Source organism: Microtus oregoni, unplaced genomic scaffold (genome assembly GCF_018167655.1).
Source record: "Microtus oregoni isolate MIOR12 unplaced genomic scaffold, Mior012 000038F_ref0000394, whole genome shotgun sequence".
In the NCBI taxonomy this organism is placed as follows: domain Eukaryota; kingdom Metazoa; phylum Chordata; class Mammalia; order Rodentia; family Cricetidae; genus Microtus; species Microtus oregoni.
This window is the reverse complement of record NW_024543097.1, coordinates 7,954,290-7,981,151: the sequence shown is the minus strand read 5'-3', so window position 1 is coordinate 7,981,151 and position 26,862 is coordinate 7,954,290. Positions and strand designations below refer to the sequence as shown.

The following is a 26,862-nucleotide window of genomic DNA, read 5'->3' as shown; positions in this document are numbered from 1 at the left end:
GATTGCTAGTAATATCCAAGTACAGAAGAAATGACTTGGCATCTCTGGACTTTAGAGGCAGATAATATTTCTTGGCTAATAAGTAGCAGCCAGGGTGTAAGGGGAAAGATTTGTCTGACTTGAAGAAGACAGAATCTTTAAAACAAAGCCTCAGTAGCCACATTTCATTCATGATATATTTTAATGTCCTTTAATTTTTTCGTTATTCCACCAGGGTGATATACCTTCTGTTGAATACCTCTTGCAAAATGGAAATGACCCAAATGTTAAAGACCATGCTGGATGGACACCATTGGTAGTTTTCTTTTGTGTATCTTTGTGGTGTTGTGGATCTCTGTTTTTTCATTTTTTTATGCTTATGGTTCTAGTTTATGGCTTTGTGGTTGTTCATATATCATGCTCTGCCACCTACACTCTTTAGTTTGAAGAATTTATTGACCAAGTATGAAAAGAAAGTTATTTTTCATCTAGCTGTTTCAGTTGTGACAGGAAAGTAATTGGCTACCTTTTGAGCACTTTTAGATATAGGAGTTCAGTTTCACTGTATTGTTGAGAGTCAGCTTATGTCATGTGTGGCGGTAACTGCTACAGTGGTCACCAGGCTGCATTGCGCAGCACTGCATGCCTCTGGAACCAGATAGAGTTTGGCTTCATGGAACAGAGTAGTTGTAAGGATGGAATGTGATGACCAGGGAGTATTTAAATCTTGCCTCATACTTTGTCCACTTGCAAAATGAGGCAGTAGCAGTAGAAAGCCTTGTCATAAACATTTAAATGTCTGTTCGTTATTGTTACCATCAATTGCAATGTGAAAAAGAGAATGGAAAACATACTTGCAACCAATTTCGGCATTAATGAAGACAGTAAGTGTTGGCCTAGAATGCAACCCAAAGCCTCCACAAGGGAGGTGGGTACCTTTTTCTTGTAAACTAGAATTTCAGCACAGAAATGAGATTCATTAGGCCAGGTACAAAAAAATAGCTTGAAGATAGAATATATAAATATGTAATATTTATATGAGTTAATATATAGTATATATAAGATGACTTCTGGGCAAATTCCTAAGCCAAGAGGGCTTAATCTGGATTCAGTTTGTTGTGTTGCATAGACTGGCCAACATTGTGTAGGAAGGTTAGCTGCTGCAGTCTGGCTTTGCTTCACTCTCCTGCTCTTCCTTTGTTACTAGTTCATCCTTTTTGTCTGTTTAAAAGCCACACATACCCAGTAATGTCCATCAGCAAAGAGAACTTGCCTTTTAAATCATCCTAGATGCCACTTTGCTGGGTGGGTTTGTGTAAATGTTGGTGTACAGTTTGGTTTATGGATCGAAGCACTGAATTCTCCTCAGCCTTGGAGAATTCCAGATCTCTATATGATCTGGTTGTTACACTTTTAAGAATTTTTCCCATTGTTGTAAAATTATTGTAGAAAAATTTCACAGCTCAAGTTGCTTAAAAGTACATTTTGTAGAGAGGAGCATGTGATCTAAACAAAGCTTGATTTTTTTCTCATGGAGTACATAGATTTTTTTATAACTGTGTATTTTACCATGAAAATTATAATTAGTGGTTTTGATGGTCAACAGCTTAAGGTTTGATAGTAGTTATATGAGAATAAGTTTACTGACTGGATGTTCTCATTAATTTTTCTAAAATGTATGTATTAATTTTCTTTTCATACTTCCTCCTTTAAAACATTTTTTTTTTTTGATTAGCATGAAGCCTGCAGTCATGGTCACCTGAAGATAGTGGAATTGCTGCTCCAGCATAATGCTTTGGTGAACACCACAGGTTATCAAAATGACACCCCACTCCACGATGCGGCCAAGAATGGGCACATAGATATAGTCAAGGTGTTATTGTCCTGTGGTGCCTCCAAGAATGCTGTGTAAGTAGTTGCCTACAATCCTCTAAATGGGTTTATGTTCCTAAATGAAGGTATGTACTGAAGCAATAACTACCCGTTGATATTTTGGTCTCTTGTCTTCCACAGCTAAAGTTAGATGTGAGAATCAGCATGCATGTTAGACTCAACACTCATTCTCTCTTCTTCAAAACTCATGCATTTGAAGCAGATTTATTCTCTTCAGTAACACTATCAAATCCGTTTAGAAACCTTGATTTTGTAGACAAATTCCCTTAGTGATTTATATGCTGTAGAATGAATCATACTTAATAAAAATTAGATAATTAATTTTTTTGTGGTACTTAATATTTTAGACTCCTTTTAAATATTCTGTTAGCCCTTTCTGCTTATTAGTTCAACAAAAGTTAAAATTTATAAGAATTCAGATATTGGGCAAGTGCAGTTGAATTATCGCCCAGATTTTTCACATTATTCAAATGAGGCTCTGAGCAAATTGTTTTGCAGTGTCAGGGCACAGAGGAGCATTAGCGAATGCTGGCGGCTGCATCTTAAAACTGCTATTGTCAAGAGTATTGCAAGCAAATGCCGTATGCAGATTTTTATATCTTTAATCTGTAACTTGGCTCCTGTCTCCCTATATGTTATTTTACTCTTCAGTTAATGAGTTGGTTGAAATGAAAATGCAAGAATTGTTCCTCTGTGCTCTCACTGCTTTTGTGTGCTTCCAGCAGAAGCCTCACCCTTAGTATAGAAAAGTATGTAAGAACCACAACATGCAGATTCTCTGACTTGTAATCTTTAGTAGGTAGCCACTTAACACAACTGAAAAACAAGTTACTAATGAAGAAAATAACATACCCTTGTGCTTCTAGCTTCAGTGTGTCAGCCCTTCTTTACTTCCCATTACAAGTTTTAAGGCATCTGGGTCAAATTCTGGGAGAAATGTGTGTGTGCATGCATGGTTTTGTTTTTCTGTCTTTCTGTGTGTTTTTGTATATAAGGATCTCATAGAGCTAATATATAATTATGTGAAGACTTTATAGCTATGATCCTCCTGTAGGTGTAGTAAGCCATTTGATGAGGCAAATGGCTGCTTGGGTCAGGTGAAACTGAGTAGTTTCCATCCTAGGGTTCTTAAATCAGCCGTGACTACTTAAATGAATGGAGCACTGGTCATGGTGTTAGGAAATCCAGCTTTTATTTGTGACTCTATTATTGACTTTATAGCTGCAGGCAGGTTAATTTTTGTGCTTTGGTGTCCTCACCTATAAAACATGGGTGCTGCCTGCTGCTTTTCTATTTCTTCAGATCATAGTGAGGATTAATGAGCCAAAACACAGAGACTGTCTTGTGGTTTGTACGCCATGATTCTTCACTGTGCTGTGAGGAGTCACTAAGGTACAAGGAGTGGGAACAAGGCAGGAGATGAGTCTGCCTTCACAGTTGCTTTCTCAGATCAGGGGCCATTTTGTAGTAAGTGGCCTGAGCTGGCAAAGTGACACAATTACATATAGTTAAGCACTCTCTGGTAGGCCTTTTGCATTAAAGGAAGTGTTTATGTCAATGTCTGGAATTCATGAGCCGGTAGCCATCTATAGCTACTCCATACTTGGAAACTACTACTTGGAAACAGAATCCTTAAAGGTGCTTACTTTTTACTGTTTTAAATGTTCATATGTGTCCAGTGACTCCTGTCTTAGGATGATTCGGGAGGTGAATGTATTTGACAACAAGTTCAGATGGTTTTTGGCTAGAGGATAATAGTGGAGATTTATCCATTGAATTAATTCATACTGTCTGGCACCTTAGAACTGTGTGGAGTTTGTTGTGAGGAAGACATGCTATCCCTCCTTTCCAAATGTGGAACCAGTGCTTGATCTGCCTTTAAGAACTTTTCCTTTGGTGGACATTGCATTCTCAAGTAGAAAAGTATTATATGGACCAATGGACCTATTAATTGCTTTCCTGCCCTAGTAAATTTTCAAAGGAATGGATCCTCTACAGCAAAGAACTGTTTTATAACATTCAAAACCATGTTGCTCTTTTGAAAGATGGTCTTTGTGATTGCAATTTTATGTTGTTCATAAAGGATCCCATTCATCGACTCTCTTGACATTGTCATGCCCTGTAGGTTTAGTTTAGTAAAAATACCTAGCCTATGTTTTTGCATGTTGAGAAATCTTTTTGTTTGTTCATCTTTCCTTATTTTTTTTTTTCCTATTGCTGCAGCTGATTCAGGACTCAGCTGTAGGTAGATGTCTACCATGTCACTCCTGTATGGGAAAGGACGTTAAAAGATCGTATTGTTGTCTGAGCAGTGCCTTTTGGTTATAGTTGAGGCATTAAACACCTCAGCTTAACCCTTCAGTAAGTGAAGCTCATCTCTGTAATCAGTCTTGATAAGGAAGAATCCTAGCTAAGAAAGGATTTCAGTCCCTGTCTCATATTCTTTTATGTTTAGATGGTACCATATAAAAAAATGAATATTTTTTTCTTATTTTCATCAAAAAGCATGCTTTGATATATTTTTTCTTATTAATTATGCAAACTACTAATATAAAAGCTGCATGAAATGTATCATCAAATGGAGGAAACTATGATTAGCACTCCAGGCATAACCTACCATGTTTTCTCGTGTTGATTCTATATCTGTCTCCCAGCAGTGCAAACCCAGCAGTATTAGTGGTACTGAGTTGGTAACTATCTGCTAGGCACCGTCTTAAGAACTTTTGATCTGTTAATTTGGCCTTCCTAATAGTATTAGGAAACAGGTTCTACCAACCCCATTTTCCAGGTGGAAAACAGGCACTAGAGGTTGAAGTAGTTTGTGTATGGCAATACAGTGATTCTAGATCTGAAACTTGAATTTGGGCAGTGTTCCTGTATAATCTGGCTCCTAGCTATCATGTACTCCCATCCATTCCTCCTGCTCACACCTGTTTAGAGAAGTGCTCAGGAGAAGCATCCACCACTTAACACTATCCCTCTTTCTTTCATGATTGGGCCATAGCTGCTGCTTCTCAAACTCCTTATTCCTGTGAAACACATGTGTGTTCCACCTTTCCCCCTTCTTCATCTGATTTGTCCCTCCTTTCCTCATTTTCAGTGCCTAAAACAGGGAAAAACCACCTGTTGAATAAACATTTTTTCAAACTGATTACATAGCAATGGTTATCACCTCCTCTGTGTGCATGCACATACTCTTTGTGTGTAAATTACATAAATATCACATAGACATATATGTGCTATATGTTTTCATACAGTCAGTGTGTTTCAGTAGTACTGATTTTTCAGGGTTTTTGTTTGCTTATTTATTAGCTATTAGGTAGCAAAACATAGTTACTTAGAAATACTCAGATCTTCTGAGAAGGTTTGAAAATGTATAAGAGCACTGACTGCTCTTCCAGAGGTCCTGAGTTCATTTCCCAGCAACCCACATGGTGGTTCACAGCCATCTATAATGAGATCTGGCGCCCTCTTCTGGCCTGCAGGCATAGTGGAGGCTGAACACTGTGTACATAATAAATAAATAAATCTTTAAAAATAAAGAAAGAAAATGTAAAAATCCTTATCTTTGTCTTTAAAATTTTTTAGATAAGCTGGGCACTGGTGGCCCAAGCCCATTTAATCCCAGCACTCAGGAGGCAGAGGCAGACGAATCTCTGTGAGTTCGAGGTCAGCCTGGTCTACAAGAGTTAGTTCTGGGACAGGCTCCAGAGCTACAGAGAAACCTTGTCTCAAAAAACCAAAATTAAAAAAAAAAAAAAAAGAAAAGAAAAAGAAGAAGAAATGTATTTTCTAGGATTTATGATTTAAATCCCAGAGAGAGCCAGGCATGGTGGCTCACACCTTTAATCCTATCTCTTGGGAAGTAGTAGAAGGCAGACCTCTGTGAGTTCTAGGCCAGCCAAGGCTACATGGTGAGACTTTGTCTCATAAAACAAAAACAACAACAACAATCTGAACAAATGAAAGTACAGGAAAAGGGCAATAGCACTCGGGAAAGGCATTTGCCTCTAGTCCTGGTTGGTATGAGATCCATCCCTAGGGCCTAGGTATGGGAAGGAAAGGCCAACTCCTGTCAGTTTTCCTCTGGTCTCTCTCTCTGTCTCTGTCTCTGTCTCTCTCTCTCTCTCTCTCTCTCTCTCTCTCTCTCTCTCGTGCGCGCGCGCACACACACACACACACACACACACAAATAAATAAATGAATCTAATAAAAAAACTCTTAAAGTAAAATCACAGGGCAGTCAGTAGAGGAAGGCATATACTGGAGGAAGAGAAATAGTAAAACCAGCTAATGTACTATGCTATAAATCAATAGAGAAAATTAATAAAAAGATAGGATTTTTGTCAATGATTGTATGATAAGCTTCAGTAACCAGGAAAACTGCATTTTTAGAAGAATTTCTAATGCATGAACAGTATTAACTATATGTAATCCTTTGGAGTTCACTGAATTTTAAGAGATTTTCTTTGGATAAGGTATTAAAGGAATGGTTAGAAGTGATACATATGGAAATTGTTAGTATATTGTCAGGAATTATGCTTAATTGTATAAACTTGTATGCTCACAAGTACCTTGATTTGTTGCTGTTGCACTAACCCAGACATACTTTCCATTTTCACAGTTGTAGTGTCTCCTTCTCTCTAGTGTTCATTGCCTCTGTCTGCTAATTGTATCGGTTTCTTCACTTGTATTCACCCATCACATATACTCATACAATGAGAAGAGTTCAGCTCCCTAGATGGAGAAGGTTCTTTTCCAGCTGGTACATACTTTTTAGCAGCCATATTGCTTATTTCCTCCTCAGTCTCTACAACATTCATGTACCACATGACAATAACCAGTCTTGACCCAAGGCCATTTCATTTGCCAATGTATGTTCCTTACCTACATTTCACCCCATTACTTTGCTTTGGTATATACTTGGTCAGTTTCATATTTGTTTGTTGGGTTAGTATTTGCTTTCAGTGGTTTGCGGAGAAGGAAAAGGTGTGTACACCCTATTCTTCTAGATAGTGATGTGAGTTAAGGCTTATGCTTCATACCAGAAAATAGAGAACGTTGCGTTTATATTAGAAAAGAATCATTGAGCAATAGCCTTGACCTTTTCAGTAAAATAATAAATTATATCTATTTTGAGTTAATATGTTACAATCTTAAAAAGACTTTCTTACGATGATGGAGAATAATTAATTTACCACTCTTCCAATTAGTAGTCACAATGTCAGTGACTGACGTATTCAATAGTGTCTTACATTATTGAGATATCTTTTTTACATAAAGGGAATAAATAATGTGATAAAATTAACTAATTAAAATAAATCAAATTTTCTCACTATACATGTAAACTGTGTTAACCCATTCAAATCTGGAAAGAACACATTTTGTATGTGTCCACATAAGAGTAGAATATACCTTATCTTTCCTTGCTGTGGTTAAGTTTCTACTTGTAAACCTGAATTTGTTTCCGTATTTCTGTAGTTGAGAAGAAAACAAAATTATGACAGAGTGCCATAGGCCACATTTTCCATGAAGCGCAGGACCTTTCCAGAACCTGTGGTATCTGTAACTTATAATTCTGTAATTTACATATAATAAAATTCTGCTAGTCAGCTTGTGAAGAAACTCTTCAGAATACAAGAGTATTTGATTGCTCCAGACTACGTGTTTATGTAGAAGTCTGCCTTAGTAGCACTATGGCTGTGCATGTTATGAAGCACTTTCATTTAGCCATTTTTCATGTTGTCATCAGGGATTTTTACTTCAGCTCATATAAATAGCTATGCAGATGTCATCAGTTAGTGTGTATTAAGTTCATTTGACTAAGGTTTTTTCTTATATATATTAATAAAAACATATATACTATGGCTTTGTTTATCCATTTTTGCAGTTGGTTTAAGAATTAGAATCTTGATTCTTCAAATCAGGCTTCTATTTTGTGGCTGTCATAGCATCTGCACATGAGGAGGCAGTGTGGTGGTGTGTGCATAAGAGAGCATGAGGTTGGGACGTCTCTAGGAGAGTGCATGAGATCCTGTTGACGCGCTCTGACAGTACTCGCTCCAGCTGTAAGCAGTGGCTTGTGTCACAGTGTTGTAAATCAGGAACCCAAATGCACTTGTCTTTTACATTGGCTGGAGAAGGAATATTGCCAGGAAAGGCCCATGGTGTGGACCTGGACATAAAGGGGAACCTGAGAATGCAGCCTTAAGACTGTTTACTCAGAATTGCTGAAAGAAGACGGAGCAACTGAGCCTGGTGGTCATGAAGAGCTGTCATGAGAGAATTGCTCTGACTTATTTCTTATCTTAATCCACTAGCTCTCTTTTCCCAAGATGCCATTGTAACAGCCTTCCCTAAGGTCACTGGCTCAGAGAGGCTTAGTCCTTATATGTGTGACTTCTGTGACTCATCCAAAGCTGACACTTTTCTTCTTCTTCCCTTAATGGTTCATTCTTGCCCCTTTAAGACATTCTCTACGCACTCAATTACATTTATAAAATTGTTATAGTACCTTATTAATATTTTTGTTTCCCATTTAACACACTCTATTTTCACATTTGCTTTCAATGCTTGGAATCAAGTCTAGAGTGTTGTGCATGTTTTACAAGCACTGAACCACTGAACTTTATACCCAGCCCTCTTCAGCTTTAATTGAATATATACATGCAATATCCTTAAAACCCTTAAGAGATTAGAAATGATAACTTGATTTTGAAAGCTCAATATTACAGTATGGTATATTAAAATATATTCTAAAATATTCTTGAATTGTAAAGAAGAGGAATGGTTGACCAAATGTTGTAGCTTTAACAAATTATTTACAATGGACTTGTTGAGCATGCTATTGAATGTAACTGAGATACAGGGCAAATGTGACCTAAATAGATCATCGAAACCCTGTTGCTCTGTTTTATTATAGTCTATGAAATGATGGGGTTCTACTTTGAGACCTCGTCTAGTATTTCATGCTGTGATTTATAAAGATGCATGCATTCAGAAGTTTGTATCAGGCTGTTCTCTGAACCACACTAGTTTGCAGTTAAACAAAAAGGGATAAAAAGTACCCCCCAAATAGATTACATGATGCTTTATTAAACTTAAATTTTCTTAATGCAAATAAAAAATAATGGCAAGAGAGAGACATTAAATAATAAAAAAATTTCTAGATTAAATTAGCCTGTGTATTTCAAGGATATGTTGACCTCAAAATAGGAAACAGGAGATGTGCTACGTTGCTCTTGTTTCCACAGGAGAAAAAAGCTATGGATCAAATTACTAAAGATTCAATTAAAAAAAAAAACTCTTCAAAAAGAGAAATGACAGCTTATCCACAGAGGTGATAATCATACAGGTGGTAATTAAAACCTCTTAAGGATTGGGGCAGGGTTCTGCTCTTGTCTTTACAAAAAATACTCATCTTCAAAAAGTCAAAAGAGACCTTGGATGTTTGGATATCTTAAAAAAATGGCTTATGAGGACAGGTCATCTACAGGGTAAAATTTCATTCTCTCTACATATATATTTATATCTACTACCCAGTGTAGTGTGCAGACGGGGGCGGGGGAGGGGTGTCTCTGGTAGAGAATCGTTCTGTGGGTTGGCAGCATCATAGAAGAATGGAAGTGGGCTAGAAGGAAAGGGGTAAAAGGGGCTGAGGGGAAGAACTAGGGAAATGTTGGGTCCTCTGCAGGAGGCTGAGTCTCTAGAGAGTGGAGGTGGAGCTGGCTTCCTTCTTTGCTTCTTCACTGAGTTCCATATCTTTTGATACTAGATCTTCATGACTGTTTCTTTAGTTACAATTGTGTATTAAGGGTGTTGACAAGTAGTTCTAGAAGTGCATCCGTTAAGAATGAAGTTATGTATTTTATTTACTTAAACACATCTGACTTGTTTTACCAGTAACATATTTGGTGAACGGCCCGTGGATTATACAGACGATGAAAATATAAAATCATTATTGCTGCCACCAGAGAAGAATGAATCATTCTCTACTAGCCAGTGCTCAGTCGTAAGTATGGATTTAGATTTGGGACATTTATTTTTTTATTGAACTTGGTTGTGAAAGGAGCATAATAGAAAAACTTCCAGTTAGCAGGTATCTTTCACTCACCAATTATTGAGTACTTCTGGAGTACTGACTATTATGGATTCAAAGACACAATCAGAGTACATCTACGAAGAAATGTGTAGTTTTTGCAGCATTCATACAACAATGAATTTGACTAAAGCAACTCTTATTTCAAGGAATTTGCTTGCCAGTAAGAGGTAGAGAAAAAATGGTCTGTGAATATGTAAATTGTTAAATGCAATCATTTCAGAAGTGGGTACACAAATGCTTCCAGAGTGATTTTGTATTGCGTAGCTGGGTGGAGGTGATAGACTCCTGAACGACACTGCATCAGTGAGGGCTTTTTAAGAACCAATTTGAACTAAAACTTGAATTATGACGGAGAGGCAGCCAGGTGACCACATAAAGGACATTGTATAGAGACCCTCAAATAGACAAAATGGGCACATTTGGAGATTGCAGAGTTAGTAATTGCTGGAGACAGAGTTTGAGAATAGAAACAGGAGAAACTGGAGTGAATTTTGTCCTGAACACTTGCTCTTTTGATTTACAAAAGGAAATCACTCCTTTTTGAGCAGTGTGTGCAAGAGTGAACGAAATATCACCTAGGATTGTGGCAAGCAATTGCCAGCGTGACATGAACAGCCTTGAAAGTCTGTAAGAAGGAAAGTAGTGAAGTTCAGTGTATGTTTATCCCAGCATTACTTTTCACTGGGTTTCTATAATGAGTGGGGAATGAGTAGAATTAATGTCACTGGAGGCATAGACTAGTTGGTGCCATTTGCTGGTATTGGAAAGGGAATCCTTCATCCTCTGCCAATTTTGCATCTATTGTTGGAACTGTTAAGTAATAGTTGGCTATATGAGCCTGTGAATTAGATAAAAGGTATAAGCACATAGTGGAAAAAAAGACCTATTCCTTGGGAATCCAAAGCCAAAAGGAAGATATAAATGCAAAAAATCTTGGTATAAATTGTATTACATGATAAAAGCAATGAAATGTGCAAAAGCTATAACATGTACTGTGGACTCGAGGAGCCTCACTTCAGGAGCTGTCAGCAAGAACTTCAGAAGGTGATAGAGTGTCGGAGGGAAAGTGAGCTGATGGGTCCTGTTGTGGAAGTGACAGAAAATTCCTAATCAGAAACACTTGACTGTTATAAAGACCATCCTATTGGCAGCTGTAGTTGCACTGAGAACCCATGCTTTTGACATTACTTGCCATCCTTGATTTAGTGGCTCTGGTGTTACTTGTGTGTCCTTGTTCCTGTTGAATGGTTGCTGCAATTCTAGTTGTGATAGTGGCTATCTTGAAGGAGTCTTGTAGCCTTCACTGAGGTCTTCCTTGTGTTTTATTGGTTAGAACTGACTGCATACTGTTTGACATACCGAGGCATAGAGATGAAGCAGATCTTGTAGTGGGCTACCTGCACAAAATCTGCCTTTTTTTTAGTGTAGAAAATGGGAAGAATGTGTTCTGCTTGGAAAGCCAGCACAGCTTCTCAGAGGAAGGTGTAAAATGCCCTCAGAAATGTAAAGAACTATTGGGGTTAGTGTGCAAGAAGGAATGCTAAAGTAGTTTTAGGGTGAAACGCTAGATTGGGATCAGCCTATGAAAGGCCTTAACCTTCCTTAATAGGTACTGCAGATTTAGTGCGGCATTTTCAGTATGGAACAAGATGGTCTGCAGGATAGCATGGAGTCAGAAGAAATGCAGGTTGAGTGGAGGCTGCTGTAATAAAGTCCAGGATTAACAGGGTCTGAAATTATGGATGATGGTATTGAGATGAGGAGAGGAGAGAGACACGGGAGGGAGCTCACTGTATTTTCATATTTGTTCAGATGATGAGGGATTTGCAACAACACTGACCAAACTTTCTTATTGTCTTAATCATTGATATGTGGCTAAGGAAACTCATGGATGATAAATCCGTGTGAGTCGGGGCGGTAGGTTCTGTGCATTCATTAAGAGGTAGTTTACATCTGGGATGTCACCTCTAACCATTACCACACTCCTCTCTCAGCCCAGGCTGCTTTGCTGGCTCTTGTCAGGCTGCCATGATACAATGACTGTTTTTGCAGAGCCCTGTTGTCCAGAAAGAGCAGTGCAGTAGTGACTGAGGCCACTGCTTAGTGACAGCCTTCGCCTGAGGTCATTAGCATTTGGTGTGGTCATAGGTGCTATCCCTGAGAACATTTGTCTTTTGTTTTAGATTGCAGTCTGATAAATGTGTTCCAAATGATAGTTTGGGAAATGAAAAGGACCTCTTTAATTTCTTTCTTTTAAAAATGGAAAAACTGAAAGGTCGTGATTTGCCCAGGATCATTAACCAGACATTAAAACATTTTTTAATGGACCAGTTAGACCTCAGATTTCTTAAGTCTTAGGTCAGCCCTCATTCAGTTCCACCATACTTTACAAATTAGTACTTATTTTACTCATTTATACCAGAACTCCCTGCCAGAGCATAATATATTTAAGCTGTCATCATAGATTATTTTAAATGTGTCAGAAATACAGATACCTTTATGGTATTCTTTAAGTCTGATTATGGTAATTACTTTCAGAAAGGGATTTTTATTTTGAAATTTAAGAAACACACACTTTCTGTATTCCATTGGCATTGACTTTATGTCTTTTTGTTTTTTGAGATAGGCCTTCATTATGTAGCCCATGATAGCCTGAAACTTGCAACCTACCTGCTTCTGCCTCAAAGGGTAAGATGTGTACAACACCATGGCCAATCTTCTTTATTCTTGGTGACTGATATGTGGCTAGAATGCTAGTAGATGATAAACAGGTCTGTGTAAGTGGAGATGGAGAGTATGTGCAGTTGTTAAGAGCTAAGGTCTAGGATGTGATGCCCCTAGCTGCCACCAGACTCCACTTGTTCAACCTGGCTGTCTTGCTGGGTCTGTAGTTGATCAAATATATTCCCTTTCAGATCCTAAGCTTTAGCTATTTTCTCTGCCAAAAACAGGTTTGAGGAGCCAGGGTTCCTCCCTCCTACTTACTTACACCGTTCAGACACAATTGTACCTGTCAGCTACTTATTTATTCTGCTAGGAGCTGAACCTATAACCTTATATTTGCTGGGTAAGCAGTCCACCCTTGAGCTACATCGCTGGTTTTGGACCATTTATTAAAAATAGCAATCCCTCAGTGCTGCTCACCTCATTCACCCCCTTGACCCCATTTAGCATACAGTTGAGAAATAGCATTATACTCTTCCTGTACTTTATTTTTCCCTTCCCTATTAGAATATAAGCTGTATGAGGGCTGGACTGGTTCACTGCAACAGGTCTTTTGCATGGAGAACAGTGTGGCAAGTACCAAGTGCTTGGTTGCATGTGTGTTGACGGTGAGCAAGCTTTTAAGCCTGAAAGTGGCAGGTGCATTGAACACTGGTCTCAACATGATACACTTGCCTGATAGTAGAGTCTAGAATGTTTGTATTGCAAGCTGTACTGATGAGCTCCTTCAGGGGATGTGCAGATGGGTAGAGGTGATAAGTTGATGCGGTTTAATCCATCTGTGTCTCATCCAGAATTGTGTTTCAAGTAATCTTGGTGGCCCTTCTTTGAGGTTCAGAAGCAACCTTTGGTCTTAACCAAAAGCATCCTTCCATGTTCGTTTAGGGACTTTTCTGCCCTTGACTCCTTATAGCAGCATGCTTACCCTTTCTAGTCATTTCCTGATTCTTTAAAAGATTTGATTGTATTTGCTTATGTTAATTTGTGAGTGTGCGTGCGCCTAGATATGCACATATAGAGGCAACAGGAATCATTCTCCCCTTCTGCCATTTGGGTCCTGGGGGTCAAATTCAAGTTGTCAGGTCTGACTGCAAGCTCCTCCTTCCTCAGAGCCATCTCTTTAAGCCCCCCTTAGATGCTTGATAAATTTATTAACAATTTTGATAACAATTTTATCTAAGAAAAATACCATGTTGAATTTAGCTTGCTGAACTTAAATTGCCAAGCACTGTCATTTCAAAGACTTACTGTGATATTTTTGTATACCTACTTACTATATAGTAGATCTCATTTATTGTGAATGAATTGAGTTCAACTGTTTATAAATTTCACCAACAACTTAGCTGTCATATGTAGGGAGTCTGAATGACCTATCACTGTTCTGGTATGTGAAGCTAATGTTTAAATACTAGCCTCCTCTCACCTAGTTGCTGAACTGCGATGGTGTAACGGCGTAAACAAATGCAGACAGATTGTAAAAATATATATATCTATAGCTTTAATGTAGAAATAGACTTACAGAACCACCGTTCCTGAGGAGACCAGGAAAGCAGAAGCGATGTCGCTAGCCAAATTTATAGGCAGACATTAGCCCGAGGCGAACACTCCCCCCAAGGGGCGGGACTTATCCCTACACGACGGTCCCTGTGCCTCTGTTGTTTCCTTCAAATGTTGCAGAGCCCTTGAAAGCCCAGGTGTCCAATGCACATTTGTACTCAGCGTCTTGTGTTGTGTGTGGTGTCTTTTCCTTAGTGCAGTAGTGCTGGTTATGCATTTTTCTCTCTAGATCATTCCTTCTCCTTCCTAGGTAATTCCAGTTCTGTTTTTTCCATCTTTTGCATGCTCCACCATGTCATTGTTCCTCTGCATCGTCTCTTCTCATCCCACATGCTGTTCACTGGTGCTGTTTGTCTCCTGTAAGTGCTGAGTGTAAATTAGATATTAAGCTGAAATCATTAGTCTCTGTAAGTCAGCCTTTCCTCCTTGTGGGCATGAGCAACTCCCTCCTGTTTGTCCACCTACTTTCTTCACCCATCAGTTCACTTGCCTATGTTCATCTTTTTGTTTCAGTATCAAGAATTCATTTTCTTCAGAATTAGAATTTTCAAAATAATCTTAGCTTAAACTGAATAGAGCAGGTTTGTGTTTGACTCTTTGAAGAGGGTATGAAATCGGTCCTTTTTAAATGGCTGTTTTAGGTTATTGGGGACAGAATGAAATTATGAAGCGCTACAGGAATCCAGTTCAGCATCAGGAAAGGAAGCTTGCCTGCATGGAGAGAGCTATTCCAACTGACACTGATGGGAGGAAAATAATTAGGAAATAGTCATTCAAATGGATTGAGTATTAGAATTATGGGTATTGATTCAGTAGGAACTACTGGGGATTATTAGCTGGAGTAAGGCAATTCGTAAAATAAATCCCCTGCCTGATGGCTTGTGCCTTCTCTCTGTCTTCCTTACATGTTTTTACCATGGTGCCTCTCCATTTTTCACTACCAGGTGACTGCTGGACAGCGAAGGAATGGGCCATTGGTGCTGATAGGCAGTGGACTTTCTTCACAGCAGCAGAAAATGCTCAGCAAACTCGAGACAGTTCTTAAGGCTAAAAAATGTGCTGAGTTTGACAGTACAGGTGAGGTGTTTGATTTCTTTCTAAATAATTTTAAAAGTTAGTCCCTTTAAAGAGTGAACTTCAGTAATTTATGTTTTAAGAATTGGCTTATGGTTGGTTATATATTTTGCGTCTTGTAATCTAGGCTATTTCTATTAATATCCCAGGAAATGTAAAGTGTGTTTTACTTGTTTTGGGGGATTTGGAGCTGTTCACATTGCTAGTAGGCAAGTGCATTACCACTCACCTACATCCTTAACAGGAGCTGTAAAGTTAAGCTTTACACTTATTTTAGGGTAGAGTACTGTTAAGAACAGATTTGAGTTTGTTACTAAAGTATAACACAGTGTGATATCACAAATCATTTGAAAATAGTTTAAAAACTTGTATTTGTTAATATACTTTTACGATCTATTTTTCATGTTGATGGCCAAGTTAAAAAAATGGAATAAAAGAAACATTATATTCAATATAAATTTCCTTTGGTGAAAACTTATGTGTTAGTTAATAAAATAGACTTAACTGCTTATAAAAAACCAGGAAGTTATTTTGGTTTTTCCTTACTGCTTTTTTTAGTAACTCATGTCATTGTTCCTGATGACGAAGCTCAAAGTACTTTGAAGTGTATGCTTGGGATTCTCAATGGATGCTGGATTCTGACGTTTGAATGTAAGTACTGGATTTGGGAGGATTACTAGACTAGTTAGATACTCACTGCTTTGAAAAGGATTCATGTATTATTGGTGCCCTGCAGATGTTTTTAATAAATGTACATAAATATGCTCTGATTTTAATGTAGTTTTATTCTGCAATACCAAGTATATTAATAAAGAATTAATGTAGTTTCTTGTTAGATTTGAAGTCTAAATAGTCGATATTAATGTTAAATGGTGTATTTGACAAAATATACTCAAGTTTTAATCCATTTAATGGTGTATCTATGAAGTGAAATTAATTTATTGCTTTCCATTTAAAATGTCTACAGTATTAACCTTTTAGTCTCATGGCTGACTCAGTCCTATTAGGCAGCTGTTGGGGGAATTTACCATTTCATTCTACATGATCTGATTAGAGCAGCCATTACGTCAGCCCCCACTGAAACTTTCTCTGTTTCTCTCGTTGGCAGTCATAGGCCATCACCCTCAGAACTACCTTCTATTTCCCCTACTGTGCTATATGCTGCTTTTCATACTCCCCCCCCCCCCCCCCCGCACCCACCTTTTTCCTCCAGAACCTTACATATCTCCTCCCTCTTCCTAGTTAGTTTCTTTTCCTTGGTACTTGAAGTATCTGCTTTTTGGTAGGATAGGCTAAAATATGATGGCAGATGCACCAGCTGTCGTTAAGTACTTCTTGAGAAAGCTAAGTGGCTGCAAAGGACTGACAGGGAAGTCTTATGATAGATCATTGAGAACCTTGATGTTGCTTATGCTCAAGAATGATGGAGGGCCCAAATTTCTCAGGCTTGCCACACACATCTGCACATGGAGTTGCTTTGTATTGTGATTTGTTAATCTTCCAGAGTTCACTGCTAACACTGGATACTGCAGTCTCCTATAATGACAATTATATCAAAACAGAAGATTGAGTATATTAGTTTTAAGAAGAACATTGTATATTAAAATTCATTAAAAATATTGGCTTTGTGCTTTGAAGGCCTTGTAGTAGAGTGATGATCAAGATCTTAAGTTTGAAGGCCATTTGATTTGAAGAGCAGTTTGGTATTACCTGTCAGTACTCGTGTCCTCCTAATCGGCTTCCACTTGCTCCCTGTGGTACTAGTCAGCTCTCTTGGGTATGATTGCAGTGTGAGAAACCATGTTATCTTTTCTCCTCATTCTCTGTTAATAGTTGCTCCTGGTCAAAACCAGCTTGAGAAGCATGATAATTGATTGGCAATATGATTAGCGTTATGCCTGTGCTTGAACTTTGTTTGTTTGTTTGTTTTGTCTTTCCTGTCTATAGTAAGTCTCTTTGAGTTTCAGTATATAAAAACTTCAAGTGCCTCTAATGTTATGACTTTCTTTGTACCACACCTGGGCCAGAACCATTGCCAGTGGTTAGAATTAGTCGATTTATTTTAATATCAAGATCCTTATTAATAAAGAAGCCATGTGGGATTTTGAATAATCTGATGCTTTTGAACTTTAAGTCTATTTAACAATTTGCTGAACTGGCATTTGGTTACATGTACAGGCTATGATGCATTTCCATAAAACCTATCTTCTGTAGGAAATGTGAATTTTGTCACTCTAATTATTTTTATAGAATCACTGATGAACTCAAGCTGACTTAATTGTGTGATATCTGGTGATTCTTACAGCAGTGACTGTATCCTCTAATGCAGATGATTCTTTTAGGATAAAGAATGGATAGGCTTTCTTGTTAAAGTTGATGTAGAGCCCATGAAGAAGTAAGTTCAAAATTTAAGACAAGTACTTAAATTGTCGCTAGGTCACTGGGCTTGTAAAAGTAAGTCATATACTCCCAAAGTGTTTCTTTCCTGACAGAGGTTCCCCAGTCTGTTTTTTGGTATCAGGCACCTCAATTTCAATTTATTGAAAAATATTTCAGAGCAATTCAGAACTATCTGAAAATCATATATATTAGAGAAAAATGAAGGGGATTACTGCTTTCAAAAGCATGCGTGACTTACTAAAACTTTCTTGAGTAGGATTCTAAGCTTTAGTTTGTTAGTAGACAAAATTAATTGGAATAACTACTTATAAACTTAATAATATTAACCTTTTATAGTGTTTTCCATAACAAATGAATTGAAGAAGGATTTTCATCATGTATGTCCTGTACTTGTGTGTGAAGACTGGAGGTTGATGGCAGATGTCCTAGGCTCCCACCTTTGTTTTTGAGACAGAAACTCAGAGATTAGCTGGACAAGCTCACCGCCGTCTGGAGATCTGCCTGTCTCGCAGACTGTTTCCCACTTCACTGTGCTAGGGTTACTCTAGACCAGTTATTCTCAACTTTCCTAATGCTTTTTGTATAGTTCCTCATGTTGTGGTGACCCCAACTATAAAACTGTTTTTGCTGCTACTTCATAACTTTAATTTTGCTATTGTTTTGAGATATAAATATCTGATATGCAGGATGGTCTTAGGGGAACCCTGTGAAAGAGTCCTTCAATACTCAAAGGGATCATGGCCCACAGGTTGAGAACCGCTGCTCTAGACTTGCATCTGAACTGAATAAAGAAGAGCAAGGCGGATACTCTTTGGTGGTGTTTTCTGATTGGTTAGTTGATTTGAGTGATTTGACTCTAAAAAGACTGATACCAAGAGTTCCTTTTTAAAGTAGACTTCTGTAGTTTTAAAGATTAATGTAATTTTTGTTTTGCTCAGTAAACTTTTGGACATTTAGACAATTTGTTCTTTAAATAGACAGTATTGGTATTAGTGTCAGTACTGCTTCCCAAGTTTTGTTTACAATGTTTTGATGGTACACTAATGCATTTTGTGAAGGGATTGGTTTGCTTTTTTTGTATGCATTAAATAAAATAAATTTGACATTTTGTCTCAAGAAGTATATGTTTTTTATAAGTGTACTTATAACTAGAATATTAACTTGAAGTATAGGATAAAAGTAAATGATTACTAAGTATGACAAAATCTGCTGTCCTATGACAGTATTTTCAGTAATACTTCCTCCTGGATGTTTATGATAGCACATGTGCAGGTTAGTTTTTTGTGACTTGACACAGATAGGGTCATCTCGGAAGGGGGAGTCTTGGTTGAGAAAATACCTTCACCAGATTAGCCTTTGGGCATTTCTTCATTATTGATTAATGAAACATTAATGATAGTGGAAGGGCCCAGCTCACTGTCAGTGGTGTCACCTTTGGTAGGTGGCCTGGGCCATATAAGAAAGGTAGCTAAAGCCGGGTGGTAGTGGCACACACCTTTAATCCCAACACTCAGGAGACAGAAGTAGGCGGGTCTCTGTTAGCTTGAGGTCAGCCTGGTCTACAAGAGCAAACTCCAGGACAGGTTCCAAAGCTACAGAGAAACCATGTCTCAAAAAAATAAAAATAAAACAAACAAACAAACAATAAAAAGGTAGCTGAATAAGCTAGGGAGAGTAAGCCAGGAAGCATTCCTCCATTGTTATGCTTCAGTTCCTGCCTTCAAATACTGGTAGTGTGTCCCCCATGTGTTCCCTCAGTGACAGGATGTGATCAGGACATTTAGACTGTATGTTACACAGTCAGCCCTCATTTCATCATCGCCTCACTCATGTCACAGTGAGCTTATTTATTTCTCTGTTGTGTAGCTGCCACCTGACCCTTGAGAGAGTGTGGTGACAGTGTATTTTATTTTCTATTTTGTCTTTGTGTAGAAAGTGTGAAATTTTTTTGATTGTAGTGCAGCCATAGTCTATTTGACTAAAAATTCTAATATAAATCCATTTTCTAAAGGAGATTCCTTTGGTTTTTACAGCCTGAGTGTCAATTTTCAACTGGATCAGACAGGAACTCCATAGGTGTTTATTTATTGTCATTCTGAGTGACATAAATTCCTAGTTTAGTTCTATCTGTTCAGACTCTTGGTTTTGATATGGAGTGATGTTTATGTATTCTAAGTTTCTTAACGGAAATTTGTTGACTAAGAGTTTTATTTAATTCCATGCTTTCAGTTATGACGAGCCAGAAGCCATAACAATAGCAGTTGATTAATTCCACAACTTTGTGTTTTCTAGCTTTTAAGACAGTGAAGATACTTTTTTGCTTTCCATGTAAGACAGGGAGGGCTTCTCTTCCTGAGGACATTCTATAGATCTGTATCTTTAAGCTCCACTCACCTTTATGTATTCTCTCATAATTTTGTGTCACTGTGTGTCTGTGGTAGTTTGAATGTAGCTGGCCCTCATAGTCTCAAAGGGAGTGGTACTATTAGGAGGAGCGACTCTGCTGGAGTGTGTCTGGCCTTGTTGGAGGAAGTGTGTCACTATGGAGGTAGGCTTTGTGGTTTCCTATTCTCAGGATACCGCTCAGTGTCTCAGTTGACTTCCTGTGGTCTGCATATCAAGACGTAACAAGCACCTTACCAGCCTGCATGCCATCATGCTCCCCACCATAATGATAATGGACTAAACCTCTGAAACTGTAAGTGAGCCCCCTTCCCCAATTGAATGTTTTCCTTTATAAAAGTTGTCATGGTCATGGTGTCTCTTTGCACAAGAGAAACCCTAACTTAGACAGGGTTCAAGGACACTCCTTTTTACTGTTTCCCTTGTTGATCCTTTTCTCCCAAGCCTCAGAAAAATTGATCAGCATAATTGATGATCATCCATGAATCTAAAATGAAGATTTATTTACAAATTATGTTTTATGAGCTGGAGACAGGAATGAATGGATGCTAACAGTTTAGAATAAAGGAATACTTTTCTGTATAGTATAATTTTTTTTAAAAAATACTCATGTAGCCTTGACAATCATAAGCTGCCTGAATATGCAAAGACCCCCTGGCCTTGCCAAATGGCCCTAGCTGCTCCAATGATTTTACAATAATGATTTTGAGCTAAGAAGTACTTTGGGAACTGTGCTTCTCCTACATACATAGAAAAATAGCATAATTTCTGGGCTCATCAAATAGTAGGCATGGTCAGGAATCCATCTATACTCAGAGAGTCTGTCTGTACAGGTGACTTGTTCCCTCATCCCTGCAAAGTTCCAGTTAAAATATAGAATATGTTCAAGCTAACAAAGATGAAATAAAGCATGCATCATAAGAGAAAAGTGGCTGTACATTATATGAGAATAGTAACTTGACACATTCAAAGAATATGTAGTTATGGTAGATGGGGAAATCTGTGTTTACATATATAATTACCAAGTTAATTTAGTTTGAAAATTATTAGTGGAGAAAGCAAGCAAAACTCTGATCTTGAATTTGCTTCTTTTTTTCTTCAAAAGGAAAAAAAATAAGTATCTTTCTGTTAAACTTTTAATAGCAAATGATAGTATAATGATGGGCTTTATTAAACATTTACGATAGATAAAAAATAATTGGATTAAAATTTAAGAAGTAGCATTAAGTTGTTGGTAAATGACTTGTTTTTAAACTAATATAAATAGATTTTAGGAATTATGGCATATATGATATATACTTTATATGAGTTAATTAATAGAAATGCTTTTAAGTTATATTTTAGAGATAAAAAAATCTTAAAATGGAAAGTAGGTGTAGAAGTCCTATTGCAATTTGCTTAATTTCTGTGGAATAAATAAAGCTTTCAAATATCGATGATTTTAGGTTGTTAAATAAGTATAGTTGACTGGTTGATTTCTTTATTTCATTAGTGATATTACTATGTCATTAATTACTGCAAGTTTAGAGAGTCTCACGCGTGTTCTTTTACTTGCTTAGTGGATTATTATTATTTGATTAATCTCAAAGGAGATTCACAAGGATTGGAGCTTTGATTGTGGCAAATATCTATTTTATAGTAAACTCGGGCTACCAGATTGACAGTGGTAATTTTAGCATCTTATTAAATAAACTCCTTGACCTATTGAAGACAAAGATATACATAATTATTTTTCTCAATTCCTTCTCCCATTAGAGTCCTCAGCATTGTGCTTTTTGGTTAATCTCTCAAATATGGCCTTTTCTCCTTAATGAATTGATCATATGGTTTATGATAAGAGAAATAGAACATATCTACTCCAAATAGATTTAGCTGATATTTCTTTAGGTGAATTTTTTTTCAAACCAAAGAAAAAGACTTAAGGAAAAGTTGATCAGGAGTTGGAGGATATCTGAGCTTTTAATGTCAGTTGTGTCTCCAGTTGTCTGACCTGACCAGGGATTGGAGTTGCAATCTTAGGAGTAGATGTCACTCAGTTTGCAAAGCTTCCCAGGGTTTTCTGGGCCATGATAGCAGCTTTATAAAAGGGCTTTGTTATTATTAACAGTTCTAGACTTGAAATGCACTCAGTTTCTTTAGCTGTCCTGGGTGGCGTAAGCACTTTGTTTTTTGGAATAAGCAAATATCAGAAGCATCTTTCTTTCTTTCTTTCTTTCTTTTCTTTTCTTTTTTTTTTTGGTTGAAAAAAGTCAATAGACTCCTTATTGCTTCTGGGGTATAGGGCTCAGGAGCTCTTGGTTGGATGGGTCCGTTTCCTCTTCACCACCACAGGCTTCTGGCTTCGTAGGATGGTACTGGCCCTGCGGATGGCCGCCATGCGCAGATGGGGCGGTACTTGTTCTTTCTGATCATGTGCCGGATGCTGCTCAGGGTGTCCCGTGCATTCTTGTTGATGGTGGTCCTTATGTAAGAAGTAGCTGGTTTGCGTTGACTGGATCTGCGTTTCATGACCACCACGACCCCTTTGCCAACGGCCGCAGGCTCCACTCCCACTGCCTTGCGGTGAATCAGCCCGTTGTAGCGGAAGGAGTTGCGGGCTTTCAGATTATTAGGTTCGGTGCCGTACATCTGCTTATTCCTCTTGATCAGGAAACTGGAGCGGTTCCGAACGACCATCCATTGCAGATGCGCTGACATGGCGGCGCCTCCTCTGCTATGGCGGACGGAGACGGAAAGAGCAGAAGCATGTTTCTTTATCTCAGTAATTGGGATTAGAGCACTGAACTTTTTTGCCTTTACAGTTTACTTACTGAATGGTACTGGGAGTCTCTTGTTTGCCGAGGTTAGCCCAGCACACCTGTGGGTTAGCAGCAGCAGTGGACATACCCTAAATTAAGAACAGATTGCTGAATTCAAGGCAGTTTTCTCTTTATCTGGTAAAGATGGTGACGATACCATCAAAACAAAGGAACCTGGGAGTGTCATGAGGTCACAGTGTCAGAACCAAGTAGAAACTGAATTGTAGGATATGATCAATGAAGTAGATGCTGATGGGATTGGCACTATCTACTTCCTATAATATTAGAGCATGGTGACTAGAAAAGTGCAAGATATCTATAGCAAAGGTGTCTGTGAAGTGTTTCAAGTCTTTGACAAGGATGGTGATGCTGTATCAGTTCAGCAGAACTGTATCCCATCATGACAAACTTAAAAGAAAAATAACAGATGAAATGATAAGGAAAACAAGATGGGGATGGACAGAGTCACCGGAAGATTTGGGGCATATGATTGATCACAAATGAACCCTTGTGCAATGGTTACACTGATTCTTTTGCAAGAAGAAGGATCATTTACTGTTTTACATAGCAAAAATGAATGTCAGAGAACCTGCTGTTCACTCACAAAATCTGCATATATTACTTTGTGGTTCTGTCCCTTGAAAATCCTGATTCACATCAGTTTTACTGTATAAATACTTGGTTTGCTTCAGGATAGTGTGCAGAAAATGGTTGAAGGATGAACTTGAAACACAGACCTAGCAGTAGGATGGTCATTTGGTATTTCCATGTGTTTCAGCCCCACGGTGACAGTGACACACCCTGGGAAGTCGCCTCAGCATGTTGTTTACTTCTGTATGCATTGTACTAGAATGAGGTGAACGTTAGGCTGTCATGCATTGTCAGAAGAGATGATTAACCAGAGGAACATCTCTGGACTCTGTTCCTACACTTTTGGAATTCGTGCCAGAGTGGGTTGCAATTGTAACTGGGCTTCAGCGCAACCACTAACATTGGTCTTGAGGAATTAGAATCTATATTCATTCCAACTTGTAAATGCTCCTCTTATTTTTTCTGTTTTTCAAAAAAAAAATACCTTAAGTGTACTTATTAGCTGCTACAGAGCTGAGGATTTTGTGAAGCAGGGCCTAAGCACTGCAGAAACATTGGTGCCTTCTGCTAGGAAACCATGCTTTCTACCCTACGAGGGGATGTTTTCTGTCTCACATCTCCCAGTGCTGTACTAACAAGCTCTAGTCTGTCCAGGCTATGTTCTGTTGATTGGCAGTGGCACATTGTTAGATCAATAGATACCATCCTGAGAGTTAAGATAATCAGCCAAATAAACCCATCGAACAGATAGAGCAGCCCGCACAGGCACCGTCCACCCATTCTGTAATTGTCTGCTGGCTACTCCTGATAGAGCAGGCACTGTTGCCCTGGTATTCAGCTGAAGAGTGTATTGTTCTGCAGATAGAAGTAGGAGTGGATGCGTAAATATTCTACAGTGATACAAAATTAAAATAATAGCTTAGATATAAAAGAATGAGTTTGTTGATGATTTTGCTAGAATGCTGATAACCTTTTAGGATCCTATTTTGTATACAAACAGTATGTGGCCAGCATACTGGGCTTTGTTGCCAAGATAGTATTTTGACCTAGTCATAAATTTTGAGTCTCATTTTCAGTATACAGTAAGCTGCATTCTTCATACACTCCCTTTACTTTTGAAACAAGGCCTCGCTCTTTAGCTGAGGCTCCCCTGTATCTTACTGTGCAATCCAGGCTGGCCTCAAACTCACAGCAGTCCTCCTGCCTTAGCCTCCCCAGCGCTGAAATTCCAGATGTGAGCTATCATATCCATGCAAAGTTAGTATATTACTATTAGCTACACGAGATAGCACTTTAGCCATCAATTATTTAAGATAATGCTATTTAAAACAGTAATTTCTAAGTTAGAATGACAAGATTCAGGACTTGGGCTCACCAAAGTCAAATGATACAGTCTTGAAAACTGGGGAAAGTATATTTAAACATCAAAACATGGGCAAAAACAACAAAATAATAACATAACCATACAAATAGGGAATTATGGGAAGTTTCTGATGTATTGAAATTTTAAGATGTATTTCATTTTTATTTATGTGTGTGTATGAGTATTTGTGTGTGCAGGTGTTCATAGATGCCAGAAGAGACATAGGATCCTCCAGGTGTGCAGCACAGGCAGTGGGGAGCTGCCTGAAGTGGTGTGGGATCTTTTTCTCTTGTCCTCTGCAAGAACACCAAGGGTTCTATACCTCAGAAGCATCTCTCTAGTTCCTCGTCGTTGAATTTTAGAGTACATTAACAATCCCAAACGAAGGGAAGTCTTTTGACAGCACTCAACTTTGGGAGAATTGGACTATTCAGTTTCTAACTTATTTTTTAATAAAATGCAACTTCTTGGAACATTCAAAACAGCTTAAAATCATTTGATATATTCACAATCACGCCTTTCAGACTCCAAGGTTTTGCTTGCGTACCAAAAATATATTTTTATGTAAAATTCACAGGCTTTAGAAAGCTAAGCAGTCTTGGGTTCAAATTCCCATTCTACTGTATGTACTAGCTAAAGACGGTGCCAGCTAACAACATTGTGCTTTATTCCTCCTGAAATGGAAATAATGCACAGTAAATCCTATTGTTTGTGGGTCCTACATTTTGAATTTGCTTTACATGCTAAAATTTTGTAATCCCCAAGTCAGTATTTAAAAAGCCTTTGCAGACTTGTAGAGTATCTTAGGATTTGAGATGCTGATGAACGTGCTCCCAGCTGAGATCAAGCTTGTAATTTGTTGCCTTCTCCATTCAGCTGCGCACTGTAAACAAAGGGCTCTTTGAGTGTGCAGAGCATATGTCTCACATGTGTTTGTGTTGCTGAGTCCGTGCTTAAATAGTCCCCAAGTATAGTGCTACAATGCTGTCCACCATTCCAGATGCAAAAAGATGTTTTTCTAGAGAATACAGTGAATGATATAGTGGAAGAACTATGGTGATTTTAAACACACATAGAACAAGAATGCCAGCACTGCATTTCCAGAACAATCCTTGAGTATCTCCACACTGTCGCTTCTTTCTACAGTATGACTACTGCAGGTAAGGAACATCAGCCACACCAGTCTTGCTGAATACAGGGGACAGCAGCACACATAGCAAAACGTGGGCGCTGCAATCCCTAGCAATCATCACTGTCTTTCATCAGCATAATGCCAGCATCACTGGTCGTTTAAAATTAGAGAAACTGGACGTCAGGATGGCCCGCCCAGCAGGTTTCAAGGCTGATGATCTGAGTTTGATCCCTAGGTTCCAAGTGGTAGAAGAAAACCAGCTCCTGCAAGTTGTCTTCTGACCTCCACCTGCATGTGCAGTCTGCACACACACATATACACAAAGTAATCATTAAATGAGGGCTGGAGAGATGACTCAGAGGCTTAGTTCAATTCCCAGCAGCCACATGGTGGCCTACAAGCATCTATAATGAAATCGGTGTCCTCTTCTGGCATTCAGGCATACACTCAGGCAGAATACTGTGTATATAATAAGTAAATAAATAAGCAAATAAATAAAGTTTAAAAGAAATAATTAAAATGATTTTAAAAACTATATTAAAAAAGAAATAGTAAGTTGTACTTGGTAGTGTTTTGTCTTCTTTTTTCCCTGCAATTTGATTAGAAACCATTAGTATGTCGTTTTAGCTCGTTAAGAAATACATTTCTTGAGAGCTTGTTTGGAGTGTAGCTACTCTGTATTTGCTTGACCAAAGACCCATCTCCCTCTGTTCGGGGACGGTTGTCCTCATCACCCGAGAACACAGCTTCCAGAGGGATGCACATAGAGCGGTTGTGGAAGAAGGGGACAGGCGCCTAGCCAGCCATATCAACCGAATCACCTCTGGCGATCAATGGGGGCGACAGA

The 26,862-nt window shown here is 38.3% G+C and overlaps 1 protein-coding gene and 1 pseudogene across 2 annotated transcripts in view; one reads left to right on the top strand and one right to left on the bottom strand.

Annotated features, from left to right (window-relative positions):
- The window catches only part of Bard1 (BRCA1 associated RING domain 1), a 66,716-nt gene that overhangs the window by 30,818 nt on the left and 9,036 nt on the right, over positions 1 to 26,862 (top strand). Inside the window, exons 5-9 of one of the 2 annotated variants that reach the window (XM_041632001.1) lie at positions 215 to 295; positions 1,715 to 1,887; positions 9,775 to 9,883; positions 15,199 to 15,331; positions 15,887 to 15,979. In XM_041632001.1, the coding sequence (XP_041487935.1) occupies positions 215 to 295; positions 1,715 to 1,887; positions 9,775 to 9,883; positions 15,199 to 15,331; positions 15,887 to 15,979 (589 nt within the window). The remainder of the gene's footprint in view (positions 1 to 214; positions 296 to 1,714; positions 1,888 to 9,774; positions 9,884 to 15,198; positions 15,332 to 15,886; positions 15,980 to 26,862) is intronic. The other variant, XM_041632002.1, reaches the window with a different exon arrangement.
- LOC121433535 lies at positions 22,416 to 22,828 on the bottom strand (annotated as a pseudogene).